Source organism: Pristiophorus japonicus, chromosome 7 (genome assembly GCF_044704955.1).
Source record: "Pristiophorus japonicus isolate sPriJap1 chromosome 7, sPriJap1.hap1, whole genome shotgun sequence".
NCBI classification, from domain to species: domain Eukaryota; kingdom Metazoa; phylum Chordata; class Chondrichthyes; family Pristiophoridae; genus Pristiophorus; species Pristiophorus japonicus.
Window position 1 is genome coordinate 72,634,802 of NC_091983.1, and position 19,525 is coordinate 72,654,326.

General features: G+C 43.4%; 1 protein-coding gene across 3 annotated transcripts in view; it reads right to left on the minus strand.

The window, feature by feature from the left end:
* The window catches only part of LOC139267161 (tudor domain-containing protein 6-like), a 118,567-nt gene that overhangs the window by 62,485 nt on the left and 36,557 nt on the right, over positions 1 to 19,525 (minus strand). Inside the window, exon 3 of one of the 3 annotated variants that reach the window (XM_070885048.1) lies at positions 8,510 to 9,802. The exons of the other annotated variants lie outside the window; for them this stretch is intronic. Within the exon in view, the coding sequence (XP_070741149.1) occupies positions 9,351 to 9,802 (452 nt within the window). The 3' untranslated portion in view covers positions 8,510 to 9,350. Of the gene's footprint in view, positions 1 to 8,509; positions 9,803 to 19,525 lie in introns of those variants that run through there. 3 annotated transcript variants of the gene reach the window in all.

Here is a 19,525-nt window from a genome sequence, read left to right on the forward strand (position 1 = left end):
ACTTAACCCCGAGATTAACTTGGCACAAAGTATGTGCTTTGGGATATCCTGAGGAGATAAGGTGCTATATTAATGGAATTTCTTTCTTTATGAAGTACTCATACTTCAGATTTTGAAGTGCAGTCTTTTTCCTGCCTTGTTCAATTAAACTTTTATCTTTCAAGGTGCAGTGGTTTTTTTGTAGTTATTTAAAGCTTCCAATTCAAGACAAAGTACAATTAAATCATCATAATTGTTTGTCAGTAATTTTGGCATGTCTATGTACACATGGAAAATAAATTAGGTGTGGCGTCACAGGCAGAGTTAATGTAATTTTTAAAAATATCGTTTTAAAATGGTAATTATTTCCTGCTAATGCAGTAATTAATTGTAGTTAGTTAAATATAGACAAGCTGCATTTTCCCAATTAACAATGCGACATGCACTCAGCTCCAGAAGTCACAGAGAAGAATTATGTGGAATGCATATTATGTGGTAAACCAAGCAACATAGGTGGCCGACCATCAGGGAAGAAAATATCCAACGATAGACAGGAGGACCAGGATCGCTTGGGCCCAATGAAGAAGTGTACAAGAAGGTTGACCTGCTATGTAGAGTTAACTTACACTTGTGAAAGGGTAGTTGACTTTGGTCCACTGCTAAAAATCCTTTTTCTATAGCTGTGAATGTCACAAGTACCCTGAATTTATATATTTCATTCCAATCCTGTAATTTAGACACTGAGGTAAATTTCCACAGGGGTTTGCTGCCGTAACTTCGATGGAAGAGCCTCAGAAACCCTGGTAAAACTGAGTATTCACCATTTTATAGAGTTTCTGCGGCTCTTCCGAAGTTATGACAGATAATCGGGAGAACAGGCAGGGTCTTATGTCCACCTGAATTGAAGAGGTGACTTTTTTATTCATACATGGGATGTGGGTATTGCTGGCAAGGCCAGCATTTATTGCCCATCCCTAACTGTCTTTGAGGTGTTGGTGAACTGCCTTCTTGAACCGCTGTGGTGAAGGTGCTCCCACCGTGCTGGTAGGGAGTTCCAGGATTTTGACCCAGCGATGATGGAGGAACAACAATATATTTCCAAGTCGGGATGGTGTGTGACTTGGAGGGGACTTTGGAGGCGGTGATGTTCACATGCGCCTGCTGCCCTCGTCATTCTAGGTGGTAGAAGTTGGAGGTTTGGGAGGTGCTGTCGAAGAAGCCTTGGCAACTTACTGCAGTTCATCTTGTAGATGGTGCACACTGCAGCCACATGCGCCAGTGTTGGAGGGTGTGGATGTTTAAGGTGGTGGATGGGGTACCAATCAAACAGGCTGCTTTATACTGGATTATGTCAAGCTTCCTCAGTGTTGTTGGAGTTGCATTCATCCAGGCAAGTGGAGAGTATCCTATCACACTCCTGACTTGTGCCTTGTGGAAAGGCTCTGGGGGTCAGGAGGTGAGTCACTCACTGCTGAATACCTAGTCTCTGACCTGCTCTTGTAGCCAGTGTTTATGTGGTTAAGTTTCTGGTCAATGGTGACCCTCCAGGATATTGATGGTGGGAGAATCAGCGATGGTAATACCGTTGAATGTCATGGGGCAGTGGTTACACTCTCTCTTGTTGGTGATAGTCATTGCCTGGTGAAAATTATTACTTGCCGTATCAGTCCAAGACTGAATGTGGTCCAGGTTTGCTGCATATGGGCACGGATGCTTCATGATCTGAGTTACGAATGGAACTGAACACTGCAACCAGTGAACATCCCCACTTCTGACCCTATGATGGAGAGAAGGTCATTGATGAAGCAACTGAAGATGGTTGGGCCTCAAATATTGCCCTGAAGCACTCCTGCAGTGAAGTCCTAGGGCTGAGATAATTGGCCTCAAATGACCACAACAAACTTCCTTTGTGCTGGGTCAGATTCCAACCATGAAGAGTTTTCCCCCCCGCCAGATTCTCATTGACGTGAATTTTACTAGGGCTCCTTGATGCTTGGTCAAATGTTGCCTTGACATCAAGGACAGTCACTTTTACCTCACCTCTGCAATTCAGCTCTTTTGTCTATGTTTGGACAAAGGCTGTAATGAGGTGGAGCCAAATGGTCTTGGCAGAACCCAAACTGAACATTAGTGAGCGGGTTATTGGTGAATAAGTGCCATTTGATAGCATTGTTGACGGTTCCTTCCATCACTTTGCTGCCGATTGAGAGTAGACTGATGGGGCGGTAATTGGCTGGATTGGATTTGTCCTACTTTTTGTGGACAGGACATGTGGGCAATTTTTCACATCGTCAGGTAGATGCCAGTTTTGTAGCTGTACTGGAACAGCTTGGCTAGAGGTGCGGATACTTTGGAGAACAACAGCCGGGCTGTTGTCGGGGCCCATAGCCTTGGCTGTATCCAGTTCATTCAGCCGTTTCTTGATAACAGATGACTAAAGACTGGCTTCTGTGATAGTAGTTCATCCACTCAGTCCTTCTGGCTGAAGTTGCTCGTGAATGCTTCAGCCTTGTCTTCTGTACTCAAGTGCTGGACTCTGCCATCATTGAGGATGGGGATGTTCGTGGAGCCTCTTCCTCCCCTTACAGTGTATGTATGTAAACACACAAAGCGTGGTAAATAAGGTTGTGGGCTACAGACACAAATAGCCACATGGGAATATGATGTTGTGGTAATAACAGAAAACTGGCTCAAAGGTCAGGATTGGGTTTTAAATATTTCCTGATATAGGATGTTCAGGAATGATAGGTGATGTGGCAGTATTGGTTAAGGAGAATGTTAGTCAAGGACAGAATCTATTTGGTTAGAGTTCAGAAATAAGAGGTGCCATTACGTGTATTCTTATATGCTGCCACCTAGTGGGAAAGATAGAGAAGCAAATTTGCAGGGAAATTATAGAGTAGTGATAATGAGGGCTTCAATTATCCTAATATACACTGAAATAGTAATAGTATAAAGGCAGAGAGGGAAAAAAATTCTGAAGTTTGTTCTGGAGAACTTTCTTGATCAGTACATTTCCGGCCTAACGAGGAAGGAAGCATTGCTGGTTAGGGAACAGTGATCATAGTATCATAAGGTTTAGATTAGTTATGGAAAAGGAATCCAATATTGGCAAGCAAAACTGTAATCGAACAATGAGGGGGAAAGATAGGGCAACTAAAGCCAGAACTCCTAGATAACGAGTGCAAGATGAAGCAGAAAAAGAGCATGTATGCCAGATGTCCGGTTGAGAATACAGCAGCCGTTGTTGCCACATGTTGAGAAGCAGACTGAATATCAAAAGTTCAGAGGGAAGTAAAAAAGAAAGTAAGCAGGGCAAAGAAAGAGTATAAGAATAGATTGGCAGCCAACATAAAAGGGAATTCAAAAGTCATGGCATATAAATAGTAAACGGTAGCAAGAGGGATGGGGCCAATTTAGAGAGCAAAAAAGGACCCAAAGGCGACATGAGGAAAAACGTTTTTATGCACCGAGTGGTTAGGATCTGGAATGCACTGCCTGAAAGGGTGGTGGAGACAGAAACAATCATGGCTTTCAAAAGGAAATTGCATGGCTACAGGGAAAGGGCAGTGGAGTGGGACTAGGTTAAGTGCTCTTGCAGAGAGTCAGCATGGGCTCAACAGGCTGAATGGCCTCCCTTGTGCTGTATCCATTCTCTGATTCTAGACCTTTAATTGTCAACCACCATTTGCGACTGGATGGGGTAGGAATGCAGAGCTTTCATCATAACTGTTGGTTGTGGAATCGCTTAGCTAAAAAGGTCAATATCCTTGGTGTATAAAGCCACAGATGGTGGCAGAGGTTAGTCTACATTATGGATCATAGATTTTTTCATCTATTGTATAAATTGCTATCAAGAAGAACCTACACCTTACAGGCAAATGTCATGATGGCTGGAGGATAAAGAATTTAAACTGCTGTCATCAGAAAATAACTAGGCAAGAATATAATGTCTAGGGAAACTCCCTTATGCCAAGGTAAGAAACTTCAAATGGCTGCCTTGTCACACAAACTTGTCAAACAAACCTTTCCCCCATAAACTGTCTGTTGCTGTGCACCCTTTCCCATTACATGAAACTACTGCTGAATTTTATACCTACAATCACACTGAGTGAGGACATAAGCAAAGGTGTTGGCTTGCTGTTGAGTATGTACTAAACATGCCAAGTATTTTGTAGCTACCCTCCATACTATCTGTATCCACTGTTACACTATAGGTGAAAGATAACATACTGGAACCTTTGACTCACATTGATACCATCAAGGCCCCACTACCTTGAGGGAAAAGGAATGGAGGAAGAGAGCCACGGGGCAGTTAATTTAATTGCAAGCCACCAAAGCTGCCCTACTGTTGCTTTTATGTAGATAAAATTCTCATTCTTGATAACCTATCAGCAAAATGCTAGACACTATGGAATTAAACATTACTGCTGCTATTTGACTTGGGAATCTTAGCCTATACAGCAGGTCTCCCACCCATGTTGCTCAGAAAACAAGTAGTCGGTGCTACAAAAGACAAATTCAAAATTGAATAAAAAATGAGCAGCATGTTTAAACTGCAACATCTGGAGCAATGCTCAAAACCAGAGCTACATAATGTACTAAATAAATATTTTAATCACAGTGGAAGGATTGTTCAGAAATGTCACGAACTGCCATGTGAACAGTGAGGGACAACTAATTAGGAAAACATAGAAAAAAATAGGTGCAGGAGTAGGCCATTCGGCCCTTCGAGCCTGCACCACCATTCAATAAGATCATGGCTGATCATTCACCTCAGTACCCCTTTCCTGCTTTCTCTCCATACCCCTTGATCCCTTTAGCCGTAAGGGCCTTATCTAACTCCCCCCTTGGAATATATCCAACAACTCTGTGGTAGGGAATTCCACAAGTTAACAACTGACTGAAGAAGTTTCTCGTCTCAGTCCTAAACGGCCTACCCCTTATCCTGTGTCCCCTGGTTCTGGACTTCCCCATCATCGGGAACATTCTTTCCGCATCGAACCTGTCCAGTCCCATCAGAATCTTGTAAGTTTCTATGAGATCCCCTCTCATCCTTCTAAACTCTAGTGAATACAGGCACAGTCGATCCAGTCTCTCCTCATATGTCAGTCCTGCCATCCCAGGAATCAGTCTGGTGAACCTTCGCTGCACTCCCTCAATAGCAAGAACGTCCTTCCTCACATTAGGAGACCAAAACTGAATAAAATATTCCAGGTGAGGCCTCACTAAGGCCCTGTACAACTGCAGTAAGACCTCCCTGCTCCTATATGCAAATCCCCTAGCTATGAAGGCCAACATACCATTTGCCTTCACCACCTGCTGAACCTGCATGCCAAGTTTCAATGACTGATGTACCATGACACCCAGGTGTCGCTGCACCTCCCCTTTTCCTAATCTGCTGCCATTCAGATAATATTCTGCCTTCGTGTTTTTGCCAAAGTGGATAACCGCACATTTATCCACATTATACTACATCTGTCATGCATTTGCCCACTCACCTAACCTGTCCAAGTCACCCTGCAGCCTTTTAGCGTCCTCCTCACAGCTCACACTGCCACCCAGCTTAGTGTCTTCTGCAAACTTGGAGATAGTACACTCAATTCCCTCATCCAAATTATTAATGTATTTTGTAAATAGCTGGGGTCACAGCACTGAGCCCTGCAGTACCCCACGAGTCACTGCCTGCCATTCTGAAAAGGACCAGTTTATCCCGACTCTGTTTCCTGTCTGCCAACCAATTCTCTATCCACGTCAGTACATTACCCCCAATACCATGTGCGTTAATTTTGCACACCAATCTCGTGTGGGACCTTGTCAAAAGCCTTTTGAAAGTCCAAATACACCACACCACATCCACTGGTTCTCCCTTGTCCACTCTACCAGTTACATCCTCAAAAAATTCCAGATTTGTCAAGCAGGATTTCTCTTTCATAAATCCATGCTGACTTGGGCCGATCCCATCACTGCTTTCCAAATGTGCTATTTCATCTTTAATAATTGATTCCAACATTTTCCCCACTACTGATGTCAGGCTAACTGGTCTATAATTACCAGTTTTCTCTCTCCCTCCTTTCTTAAAAAGGTGGTGTTACATTAGCTACCCTCCAGTCCATAGGAACCTGATCCAAAGTTGTTAAGACTGTTGGAAAATGATCACCAATGCATCCACTATTTCAAGGGCTACTTCCTTAAGTACTCTGGGATGCAGACTATCAGGCCCCGGGGTTTTATCAGCCTTCAATCCCATCAATTTCCCCAACACCATTTCCCACCCAATAATGATTTCCTTCAGTTCCTCCTTCTCACTAGACCCTCAGTCCCCTAGTATTTCCGGAAGGTTATTTGTGTCTTCCTTCGTGAAAACTGAACCAAAGTATTTGTTTAACTGGTCCGGCGTTTCTTTGTTCCCCATTATAAATTCACCTGAATCTGACGGCAAGGGACCTACGTTTGTTTTCACTAATCCTTTTCTTTTCACATATCTATAGAAGCTTTTACAGTCAGGTTTTATGTTCCCAGCAAGCTTCCTCTCATACTCTATTTTCCCCCTCCTAATTAAACTCTTTGTCCTACTCTGCTGTATTATAAAATTCTCCCAGTCCTCAGGTTTGCTGCTTTTTCTGGCCAATTTATATGCCTCTTCCTTGGATTTAACACTATCCTTAATTTCCCTTGTTAGCCACGGTTGAGCCACCTTCCCCGTTTTATTTTTACTACAGACAGGGATGGACAATTGTTGAAGTTCATCCATGTGATCGTAAAGGGTTGACGGTGGATAGGCAATGGCAAACATTTAAAGTATCACTCGCCATTCTATTCTAGCCAATTCACATCTCATACCATCAAAGTTACCTTTCCTTAAGTTCAGGATCCTAGTCTCTGAATTAACTGTGTCACTCTCCATCTTGAAGATTTCTACCATATTATGGACACTCTTCTCCAAGGGGCCTCGCACAACAAGATTGCTAATTAGTCCTTTCTCATTACACATCACCCAGTCTAGAATGGTCAGTCCTCTAGTTGGTTGCTCGACATATTGGTCGAGAAAACCATCCCTAATACACTCCAGGAAATCCTCCTCCACCACATTGCTACCAGTTTGATTAGCCCAATCAATATGTAGATTAAAATCACCCATGATAACTGCTGTACCTTTATTGTACTCATCCCTAATTTCTTGTTTGATGCGGTCCCCAACCTCACTACTATTGTTTGGTGTTCTGTACACAACTCCCACTAGCGATTTCTGCCCTTTGGTATTCCGTAGCTCCACCCATACCGATCCCACATCATCCAAGCTAATGTCCTTCCTTACTATTGCATTAATTTCCTCTTTAACCAGCAACGCCACAGCACCTCCTTTTTCTTTGTCTATCCTTCCTCAATGTTGAGTTCCCAGCCTTGGTCACCCTGGAGCCATGTCTCCGTGATGCCAATTACATCATATCCATTAACTGCTATCTGCGCAATTAATTCGTCCACTTTATTCCAAATATTCCTCGCATTGAGGCACAGAGCCTTCAGGCTTGTCTTTTTAACACACTTTGCCCCTTTAGAATTTTGCTGTAATTTGGCCTTTTTTGCCTTGGGTTTCTCTGCCCTCCACTTTTACTTTTCTTCTATCTTTTGCTTCTGTCCCCATTCTACTTCCCTCTGTCTCCTTGCATAGGTTCCCACCCCCCTGCCATATTAGTTTAACTCCTCCCCAACAGCAGTAGCAAACACTCACTCCCCCCTCCTAGGACATTGGTTCCGATCCTGCCCAGGTGCAGACAGTCTGGTTTGTACTGGTCCCACCTCCCCCAGAACCGGTTCCAATGTCCCAGGAATTTGAATCCCTCCCTTCTGCACCACTCCTCAAGTCACGTATTCATCTGAGCTATCCTGCGATTCCTATTCTGACTAGCACGTGGCACGGGTAGTAATCCTGAGATTACTACTTTTGAGGTCCTACTTTTTAAATTTAGCTCCTAGCTCCCTAAATTCAGCTTGTAGGACCTCATCCCGTTGGTACCTATATGCACCACGACAACTGGCTGTACACCCTCCCCCTTCAAAATGTCCTGCACCCGCTCAGAGACTCCTTGACGGTTGCACCAGGGAGGCAATATACCATCCTGGAGTCTCGATTGCGGCTGCAGAAATGTCTATATTCCCCTTACAATTGAATCCCTTATCACTATAGCTCTTCCACTCTTTCCTTCCCTCCTGTGCAGCAGAGCCACCAAAGGCATGTGAAAGGTTGAAATTAATCCGATTTGTATAGTAGTGACAGGATGCACAAATTAACTGGAAAACTGGTTATAATTAATTATTCAAAACCTGATTTTGCATATCACATCAATGTGAAAATGGAGAATACAACTGAGGAATAACCCAGTGATCTGGTCTGCAAGGATATGGACTTTTTCACAGCACCTTTATGAAAAAGACAAGAGGGAGCACAAAATAAAGCAACTTCTACAGAACATTTGGTAAAACCTTGCCATGATCAACTTTTTAAATTTCATGAGCCCTCACAAAAATGTCTGCATAAACAAGCTTTTATTTGTCATTTTAATTGAACATATTTTAAACAGGTTGCAGTGTACATAAAAGTAGATTGATGACTACTACTTTTGGAGACATCTTGTTTGGTTCTTGGACATAGCAGTTGTAGTTGACATTATAATCCATAATTTCGAGTTTGTGAAAGGACTTTTTCCAGGAACCATGAGTGATTACATTTTTTTGGCAGCAATAGATACAGAAACAATTCAAAGGCATTGACATTCTTGCATTCTGATCAGGTTTCAGCAAGATTCACTTCACACAATGTTTGCTTAATAGGTTTATCCATTTTTACAACTTTATGTATCTATGTTTATCTTTATAGATGAAACGTAGTCATTTTCTAACTGACTGGTACCAGCAGTAACCTTTAGATTCAATTCTATGCAACAGGCCACAAACCTGTCAAGACTCTTTCTTCCCCAATCCCCCCACATCCAGATTTAGGCATCTTCATGACAAGTTTAAAAAAAATGGTTTGCCGAGTCAATTTAATGCACATTTGAATCCTAAACTTAAACCTCCCTTAGGCTGAAATACTACCCAAAATAAAAATCTGATGATTCATTGTTTTTCTAAGCATCTGATCAACCATATTGTACCAGAGCAGTTTCTGTATTTTAGGGCTTGTGGATTCATTCTGGAGGCTACAGCATCTTTTTCCAATTTACCTTTAAAATCAGTTGGGCAATGCAAGGGGCTAAATGAAATGCTCATTTCCTGGTATTTGTCGCCGTAGTTTTACTACAAAAATCTTCAGAAGCAGGAATTATCAGTATATTTGTTTACAGATCTTCCTTAAAGACCTTTGATGACCACTACAGAAGGGAATCCACAGATTCTGCTGTAGATGTACCCTCTACTGCGATGCAGATATTAGTTTCCACACTTTTGTCTGACAAATTTTCAAATTCATTTAATTTTTCTGATGCTGAAATAGCAAAAGGCATCAGTTGGTTATGATCTACAAAGTGTTTAAGCAATGCAACTTCTGATTTGGTAGATGGTAACACAGCATCAGTAACCTTGATACTGGCACCATGGATCAATTGTTCTTTATCGAATTCAACACCAGCAGTTGTTGCAACATGTGAATGCAGCATCTGACCATCTTCTTTCTCACACTGAACTTCAGAACCAACAATTTCCTTCTGGGAGACATCAGTACTGGGATTTTGATAGCTTGACCTACTGCCCTGGTGTTCATTCTCACTTTGAACTTCCACACAAGTTACACCAATATCAGCCTGAAGTATCAATAAGGGTGATCCTATTAAAAAAATAAGCAACACAAGGTATTGGAAAAGTCAGAATTTTACTTTTCTACTCACTCTCAATGAAGCGAATATGTGGATTGCATCAATGCTCTACGAGAAAATGCACAGCCAGAGTAGCAATCCAAAAGCTATTGACACCAATAAAGACCACAAACTCCAAAGTGGATAACAATAGAGTAGTGCAGGAGGACATTGATCCATGGTCAAATCCCAGTGTGAATTGTTCAACCCAGTGACCCCAAAATGACTTGGCTACAGCTGGGTAAGCTCAATCAAATATATTGGGTTACAAATTTAAAGATGAGCAACCAATCACATTCAGAATACCCTGCAAGCACTTGTGAGCAATAATGATGCAGAATGCACGACAGCTTAGTTACAGTCCCAAGTTTTATGTGCATATGTATAAAGCATATCTAGATTACTAGCAGGTCCAATTCCCATATTCAGATCAACTCATACCCTCTTAGTATAGATTTGCTCTCTGTAATCACCCAAGGTCAGGGGGAAATCCACTATATTATGTCCATTTTGCCATCAGTTGTTTGAGCTGGTTTAGGATGATACTGCACTACATCAAGGTCTGAGATGACTTACACCCTGCTGTTACTTGAACAGTTGTGGCAACTAAGGTAGGTGCAGCAGAGGCTGTGTTTTTAAAAAAAATATTTCAAAAGCACAGATTAACATAACAGCACAAATAACCTGTGACTCAAACATTTAATACAATATGCAATGGAAACTTCTGCTAATTGATTAATCAAATCTCAAAATAAGGCTTCACTTAACTGACCAGAATACAGAAAAGCAGGCCAATGGTATCAATTTATTTCAATAGACATTAGTTGATCTCTTGTAGCATAGTTCATTAACTTTTTAAAAAATCTCCCTGCAAGTCTCTGCTCATCTTCGTCTCATTTAGTCTAGTCTTTCAGTATACCTTTCTCAGGGTCTCAAGGAGTTTCTCACTACAGTTTGCACATGTCTCTATCTCGGTCTCTTCTCATTTACATGGTTCTCTCAATGGGCCCAATTTTGGCCATGACTTGCATCAATTTTTTGGAGCAAGTTGTTTTTTCTGGTGCAAGTTAAAAAATGCCATTTCCCCCTCAAAATTTGCTCCAGAGTAAGTCAGTTAGGTACGATTTTTTTTAGTTCAGTTTTTCTTCCCTCCAAAAGGGGGTGTTCCCAGCCACTTAGACCAATTTTAGCCATTTATGCCACTTTGGCCAGCTAAAACTTACTCCAAATCGACCTAGGTCAGCGAATATGGCCAGCTCTGAAAAACATTGCAGGCAGTTATGAATTTGGCGCAGGTTAGTACATTTAAAGCACCAACACTTAAAGCACAAGAATAAGCATTCAATAATAAAAAAATACAAGGAAGCTGAGAGGATCTTCACCAAGACTTACAAAGCACTAAACAAAGGCCAAAAAGTAATAAGCAATCAATCATGAAAAAGTCCAACCTTTATGCCAAAATCAAGTTTTTTTTTTAAAAAAAGTCCCTCCCCCCTCAAAACACTTTCTCCCCCCAACCCCCCCCCTCCTCCTCCTCCTCCTCCTCCTCCCCCAACACAATCAAAACTCTCCTCACTAAACAAAGCACAACCATCAATAAATAAAAAATAAAACTGAAGTCCTACCTCGGCCCGGGAACTCAGTGGGCCAGCGCGGGAGTCCACTCAGCCGGGGATAGGGTGTGGCGAGATAGAAACATAGAAAATAGGTGCAGGAGCAGGCCATTCAGCCCTTCTAGCCTGCACCGCCATTCAATGAGTTCATGGCTGAACATGAAACTTCAGTACCCCCTTCCTGCTTTCACGCCATACCCCTTGATCCCCCGAGTAGTAAGGACTTCATCTAACTCCCTTTTGAATATATTTAGTGAATTGGCCTCAACTACTTTCTGTGGTAGAGAATTCCACAGGTTCACCACTCTCTGGGTGAAGAAGTTTCTCCTTATCTCGGTCCTAAATGGCTTACCCCTTATCCTTAGGCTGTGACCCCTGGTTCTGGACTTCCCCAACATTGGGAACATTCTTCCTGCATCCAACCTGTCCAAACCCGTCAGAATTTTAAACGTTTCTATGAGGTCCCCTCTCACTCTTCTGAACTCCAGTGAATACAAGCCCAGTTGATCCAGTCTTTCTTGATAGGTCAGTCCCACAATCCCGGGAATCAGTCTGGTGAATCTTCGCTGCACTCCCTCAATAGCTAGAATGACCTTCCTCAAGTTAGGAGACCAAAACTGTACACAATACTCCAGGTGTGGCCTCACCAAGGCCCTGTACAACTGTAGCAACACCACCCTGCCCCTGTACTCAAATCCCCTCGCTATGAAGGCCAACATGCCATTTGCTTTCTTAACCGCCTGCTGTACCTGCATGCCAACCTTCAATGACTGATGTACCATGACACCCAGGCCTCGTTGCACCTTCCCTTTTCCTAATCTGTCACCATTCAGATAATAGTCTGTCTCTCTGTTTTACCACCAAAGTGGATAACCTCACATTTATCCACATTATACTTCATCTGCCACGCATTTGCCCACTCACCTAACCTATCCAAGTCACTCTGCAGCCTCATAGCATCCTCCTCGCAGCTCACACTGCCACCCAACTTAGTGTCATCCGCAAATTTGGAGATACTACATTTAATCCCCTCGTCTAAATCATTAATGTACAATGTAAACAGCTGGGGCCCCAGCACAGAACCCTGCGGTACCCCACTAGTCACTGCCTGCCATTCCGAAAAGTACCCATTTACTCCTACTCTTTGCTTCCTGTCTGCCAACCAGTTCTCAATCCACGTCAGCACACTACCCCCAATCCCATGTGCTTTAACTTTGCACATTAATCTCCTGTGTGGGACCTTGTCGAAAGCCTTCTGAAAGTCCAAATATACCACATCAACTGGTACTTCTCTGTCCACTTTATTGGAAACATCCTCAAAAAATTCCAGAAGATTTGTCAAGCATGATCTCCCTTTCACAAATCCATGCTGATTTGGACCTATCATGTCACCATTTTCCAAATGCGCTGCTATGACATCCTTAATAATTGATTCCATCATTTTACCCACTACTGAGGTCAGGCTGACCGGTCTATAATTCCCTGCTTTCTCTCTCCCTCCTTTTTTAAAAAGTGGGGTTACATTGGCTACCCTCCACTCGATAGGAACTGATCCAGTCAATGGAATGTTGGAAAATGACTGTCAATGCATCCGCTATTTCCAAGGCCACCTCCTTAAGTACTCTGGGATGCAGTCCATCAGGCCCTGGGGATTTATCGGCCTTCAATCCCATCAATTTCCCCAACACAATTTCCCGACTAATAAAGATTTCCCTCAGTTCCTCCTCCTTATTAGACCCTCTGACCACTTTTATATCCGGAAGGTTGTTTGTATCCTCCTTAGTGAATACTGAACCAAAGTACTTGTTCAATTGGTCTGCCATTTCTTTGTTCCCCGTTATGACTTCCCCCGATTCTGACTGCAGGGGACCTACGTTTGTCTTGACTAACCTTTTTCTCTTTACATACCTATAGAAACTTTTGCAATCCGCCTTAATGTTCCCTGCAAGCTTCTTCTCGTACTCCCATTTTCCCTGCCCTAATCAAACCCTTTGTCCTCCTCTGCCGAGTTCTAAATTTCTCCCAGTCCCCAGGTTCGCTGCTATTTCTGGCCAATTTGTATGCCATTTCCTTGGCTTTAATACTATCCCTGATTTCCCTTGATAGCCACGGTTGAGCCACCTTCCCTTTTTTATTTTTACGCCAGACAGAAATGTACAATTGTTGTAATTCATCCATGCGGTCTCTAAATGTCTGCCATTGCCCATCCACAGTCAACCCCTTAAGTATCATTAGCCAATCTATCTTAGCCAATTCATGCCTCATACCTTCAAAGTTACCCTTCTTTAAGTTCTGGACCATGGTCTCTGAATTAACTCTTTCATTCTCCATCCTAATGCAGAATTCCACCATATTATGGTCACTCTTCCCCAAGGGGCCTCGCACAATGAGATTGCTAATTAATCCTCTCTCATTACACAACACCCAGTCTAAGATGGCCTCCCCCCCTAGTTGATTCCTCGACATATTGGTCTAGAAAACCATCCCTTATGCACTCCAGGAAATCCTCCTCCACCGTATTGCTTCCAGTTTGGCTAGCCCAATCTATGTGCATATTAAAGTCACCCATTATAACTGCTGCACCTTTATTGCATGCACCCCTAATTTCCTGTTTGATGCCCTCCCCAACATCACTACTACTGTTTGGAGGTCTGTACACAACTCCCACTAACGATTTTTGCCCTTTAGTGTTCTGCAGCTCTACCCATATAGATTCCACATCATCCAAGCTAATGTCTTTCCTAACTATTGCATTAATCTCCTCTTTAACCAGCAATGCTACCCCACCTCCTTTTCCTTTTATTCTATCCTTCCTGAATGTTGAATACCCCTGGATGTTGAGTTCCCAGCCCTGATCATCCTGGAGCCACGTCTCCGTAATCCCAATCACATCATATTTGTTAACATCTATTTGCACAGTTAATTCATCCACCTTATTGCGGATACTCCTTGCATTAAGACACAAAGCCTTCAGGCTTGCTTTTTTAACACCTTTTTTCCTTCTAGAATTTTGCTGTACTGTGGCCCTTTTTGTTCTTTGCCTTGGGTTTCTCTGCCCTCCACTTTTCCTCATCTCCTTTCTGTCTTTTGCTTTTGCCTCATTTTTGTCTCCCTCTGTCTCCCTGCATAGGTTCCCATCCCCCTGCAATATTAGTTTAACTCCTCCCCAACAGCACTAGCAAACACTCCCCCTAGGACATTGGTTCCGGTCCTGCCCAGGTGCAGACCGTCCGGTTTGCGGTTTGTACTGGTCCCACCGCCCCCAGAACCAGTTCCAATGCCCCAAGAATTTGAATCCCTCCCCGCTGCACCACTGCTCAAGCCATGTATTCATCTGCGCTATCCTGCGATTCCTACTCTGACTATCACGTGGCACTGGTAGCAATCCCGAGATTACTACTTTTGAGGTCCTACTTTTTAATTTAGCTCCTAGCTCCTTAAATTCTTTTCGTAGGACCTCATCCTTTTTTTACCTATGTCGTTGGTACCAATGTGCACCACGACAACTGGCTGTTCTCCCTCCCATTTCAGAATGTCCTGCACCCGCTCCGAGACATCCTTGACCCTTGCACCAGGGAGGCAACATACCATCCTGGAGTCTCGGTTGCGTCCGCAGAAACGCCTATCTATTCCCCTCACCATCGAATCCCCTATCACTATCGCGCTCCCAATCTTTTTCCTGCCCTCCTTTGCAGCAGAGCCACCTATGGTGCCATGAACTTGGCTGCTGCTGCCCTCCCCTGATGAATCATCCTCCCCAACAGTACTCAAAGCAGTGTATCTGTTTTGCAGGGGGATGACCACAGGGGACCCCTGCACTATCTTTCTTGCACTGCTCTTCCTGCTGGTCTTCCATTCCCTATCTGGCTGTGGACCCTTCTCCTGCGGTAAGACCAACTCACTACACGTGATACTCACGTCATTCTCAGCATCGTGGATGCTCTAGAGTGAATCCACCCTCAGCTCCAATTGCGCAACGCGGACCGTCAAGAGCCCGAGGCGGATACACTTCCCACACACGTAGCGCCCAGGGACACCGGAAGTGTCCCCGAGTTCCCACATGGTACAGGAGGAGCATATCACGTGACCGAGCTCTCCTGCCATGTCTTAACCTTAGATACCCTTAAATTGGTAATAACAATGTTACAGTTCACTTACTGATATAAAAAATAAAAGAAAAGCTACTCACCAATCACCAGCCAATCACTTACCCCATTGGCTGTGACGTCACTTTTTGATTACTTTCTACTTCTATTTTGCTTTATAGGCCGCTCCGACACTGCTCCTGCCTCTCGCCAACTGCCGCTGGCTCTCGATCTCCCGCTGGGCTTTTGATAGGTCGCTCCCCTCTCGCCAACTGCCGCTGGCTCTCGATCTCCCGCTGGGCTTTTGATCGGTCGCTCCCCTCTCGCCAACTGCCGCTGGCTCTCGATCTCCCGCTGGGCTCGGGGCGTGCCTTCGGCCGAGGATAGGGGCTGCGAGCATTGGGTCCTGCTCACAGCCCGCAAGACACGCTGGGAGGGCAAGGAGCATGTGCGCAGACTTCACTGCGCATGTGCACAGCTGCTGGCAGTGTTTTCTGCGCTGGCTTGTTGCTCCGCCCCTCACTTCATTATCTACACCACACTGGGACACCGGAGACTCGGCAGAGCGGGCAAGATGGGGCCACTTTTTTTCGGCACCGTTTCCAGCGCGCAAAGTTGCCGTATTTAAGGTAAGTGCACCGAAAAAAAAGGATTGGGGGAAATTGGACCCAATGTCTGTTAGTTTGTCTTAGTCTGTATATCATCCTTCATTCTGCATGTCTGAGACTCTGCTTCTCATTTGCTATCTTTGTGTTAGTGTTTACCCTGTGCATGTGTCTTTTTCCTCTCATCTAACATGAAGGCCGAGGCAGACTCCAAATCGGATACCTGCAAACGTGATCTTTGTGCAAGTATGAGGCACCTTTGTTTAGTGAGGAGAGTTTTGATTTGGGGGGGGGGGGGGGGGAGGAAAGAGAGGGGGAGGACGACTTTAAAAAAAAAAACTTGATTCTGGCATAAAGGTAGGACTTTATTATTATTGATTGATTGCTTATTACTTTTTGGCCTTTGTTTAGTGCAGGTCCTCTCAGCTTCCTTGTAAGTTAGGCCTGTGTAGCTAGAGATAGGCAGTCTGGGGGCATGGGGAATTTGTTGCTGGTAACATGACCGGCAAGTCACATGGCTAGCACATACTCCTCAGACCTACAGAACAAATCAAAATCTTATTCATATATAGCCTGAATAGATTATTCTATGAAAACTGAAACATTAACACCCAAAGATCAATTATAAAGTTCCATATCTATAGAAGGATCTATAGACAAGCTGTTCAGAAATACACTGAGCACAAGTATTTTGGGAACCATGGAGAGGATCACGTGGGTATAAACCATTCCAGATTGCCACCTCTACTGTGCTGAAGAACAGGACTACTAAGGCACTCAAAAAGATATATGAAAACCTGCAAGAGGGCAGGGAAAACAAGGCCGCTGCTCGAGGTAGAGACAGCCAATCTCAATCCAGTGGAGTAGAAGCCACAGCAAAACCCAGGAGCACTCAATAGGTGTCGAGCATGGAATCAATTCATTTGGCACAATTTGGCATATAGACACAAAAGGCAACCACTCAACAGGGGAAGTTAGCTTTCTATGCATGTGCACTTTTTTTTCCATCTTTATTCAAGCAGACCAGAGATGAGTGGGTATGTTTGAGAGGCCCAGTGAATGTGTTAAACAGGGGAACATTGGAGCAATTAAAGATGGGATGGTTATATTTGTGTTAGTCGCTCCTAAAATGGAGTGTGTTTATTATACACCATATCAATTTTAAAATAAGGAACTAGCTTTGATGTTTCTTCACACTACAAATAAGCAATTAGTTAGGTTGTCTCACATCAATAAATGTCCCATTATGTTGAAAGATTTTTGATCACTTTCCCAGTGCAACAGCCAGAAAATAAAGCAAAATCACTGACTCCAGCAGAGGTAGTCTGGCTCTTAAAAACAGGACAGTGACTGCAGTCAGCTAAAGACTGCAAGGCAGGGTACTGGAGAAAGGAGTTAGGAAATCAGTTTTAAGTTATGCAACATGATCCATTGAAGTAGAACAGCATGCTTGGTCATTATTTTATATTGCACAAGACAAGTTTTATGGATAGGAAATAAATGATCGGATAACTTTTCTGTAGATCCGGCTGATAAAACTGCTTTACTTATCAAATCACGGTGTTTGTTCAAGTCTGCCTTTGCAGAAGGCACAAATATCTGATCCGGATCACAAGGGAATATTATAGTTATATTCCTGAGTTGCACTATCATACAGATAGATAAAAGGGCTGTATAAGGCAACCCCCATAAAACAGACTCAAAAATGGACCAAAACTGTGAGAATGAACAGTGATACTGGTTTTATTTAGTAACCACCGAACAAGCAAACAATTACAGCTGTTATAGCTTCAAAAACCAACTTGCATGATCACTTGGCAGAGGAAAGTAGTAATTTCAAGAATTCCCTCCCAACAGTAAAAATTCCAGGGTTATTAAACATAATTCAGCTCATGTGTATACCCTTTCCATAGTCTCAACAGGATTGCAACCTCTTTTCTGTAGAGTACTTAATCTACACCTGTATTACCCCACAACCTTTAGTACATTTTGTAAATTAAGGCATATGCTACAAAACAAATGGAAGCCAGCAAACAACTGCCACTTCCTGTCCAATGGAGGTTCCTGACTGGAACCTATATAGTGAGTGGTGGTCATACAAGAGCTATACCCCTTGGGCAATAATCCCTTAGTTCGAGACCAGGAGTGAAACCTCAGCACAAGGATTAGATAAACAATTTAATCCCCATTTCCTTTTTCAGCAAGCAAAGGATTCTTCCTGCTACAATGAAATAAAAACTTCAGAAAAAAAAAACACATTACTCACTTTTGGTAAGCCAGTAATTTTTTAAAAAGCTACTGAAACTATAGTAAAATATAGTGAGGTTTCCCAAGTATGACTTTGGGATTGTACAAAACTAGCGTGCTAAAGACACTGCTATGAATTCAAGTCTGCCATGGATACATACCTTCTTAGATTCAAGTGGCATCAGGCATTTCTGCTAGTGGTCTGATTGTCTTGTGACTACTTGGATGGTAGAATCATTCAGGGAGTTACAATGAAACCCTGTGACCTGAACCAGCTATCCATCTTTTGCAAGTGTGTTTCTCTCATCTCTTCATAGAAACATAGAAAATAGGTGCAGGAGTAGGCCATTCGGCCCTTCGAGCCTGCACCGCCATTCAATGAGTTCATGGCTGAACATGCAGCTTCAGTACCCCATTCCTGCTTTCGCGCCATACCCCTTGATCCCCTAGTAGTAAGGACTACATCTAACTCCTTTTTGAATATATTTAGTGAATTGGCCTCAACAACTTTCTGTGCTAGAGAATGCCACAGATTCACCACTCTCTGGGTGAAGAAGTTTCTCCTCATCTCGGTCCTAAATGGCTTACCAGTTATCCTTAAGACTGTGACCCCTGGTTCTGGACTTCCCCAACATTGGGAACATTCTTCCTGCATCTAACCTGTCTAAACCCGTCAGAATTTTAAACGTTTCGATGAGGTCCCCTCTCATTCTTTTGAACTTCAGTGAATACAAGCCCAGTTGATCCAGTCTTTGATAGGTCAGTCCCGTCATCCCGCGAATCAGTCTGGTGAACCTTCGCTGCACTCCCTCAATAGCAAGAATGTCCTTCCCCAAGTTAGGAGACCAAAACTGTACACAATACTCCAGGTGTGGTCTCACTAAGGCCCTGTACAACTGTAGTAACACCGCCCTGCCCCTGTACTCAAATCCCCTCGCTATGAAGGCCAACATGCCATTTGCTTTCTTAACCGCCTGCTGTACCTGCATGCCAACCTTCAATGACTGATGTACCATGACACCCAGGTCTCGTTACACCTCCCCTTTTCCTAATCTGTCACCATTCAGATAATAGTCTGTCTCTCTGTTTTTACCACCAAAGTGGATAACCTCACATTTATCCACATTATACTTCATCTGCCATGC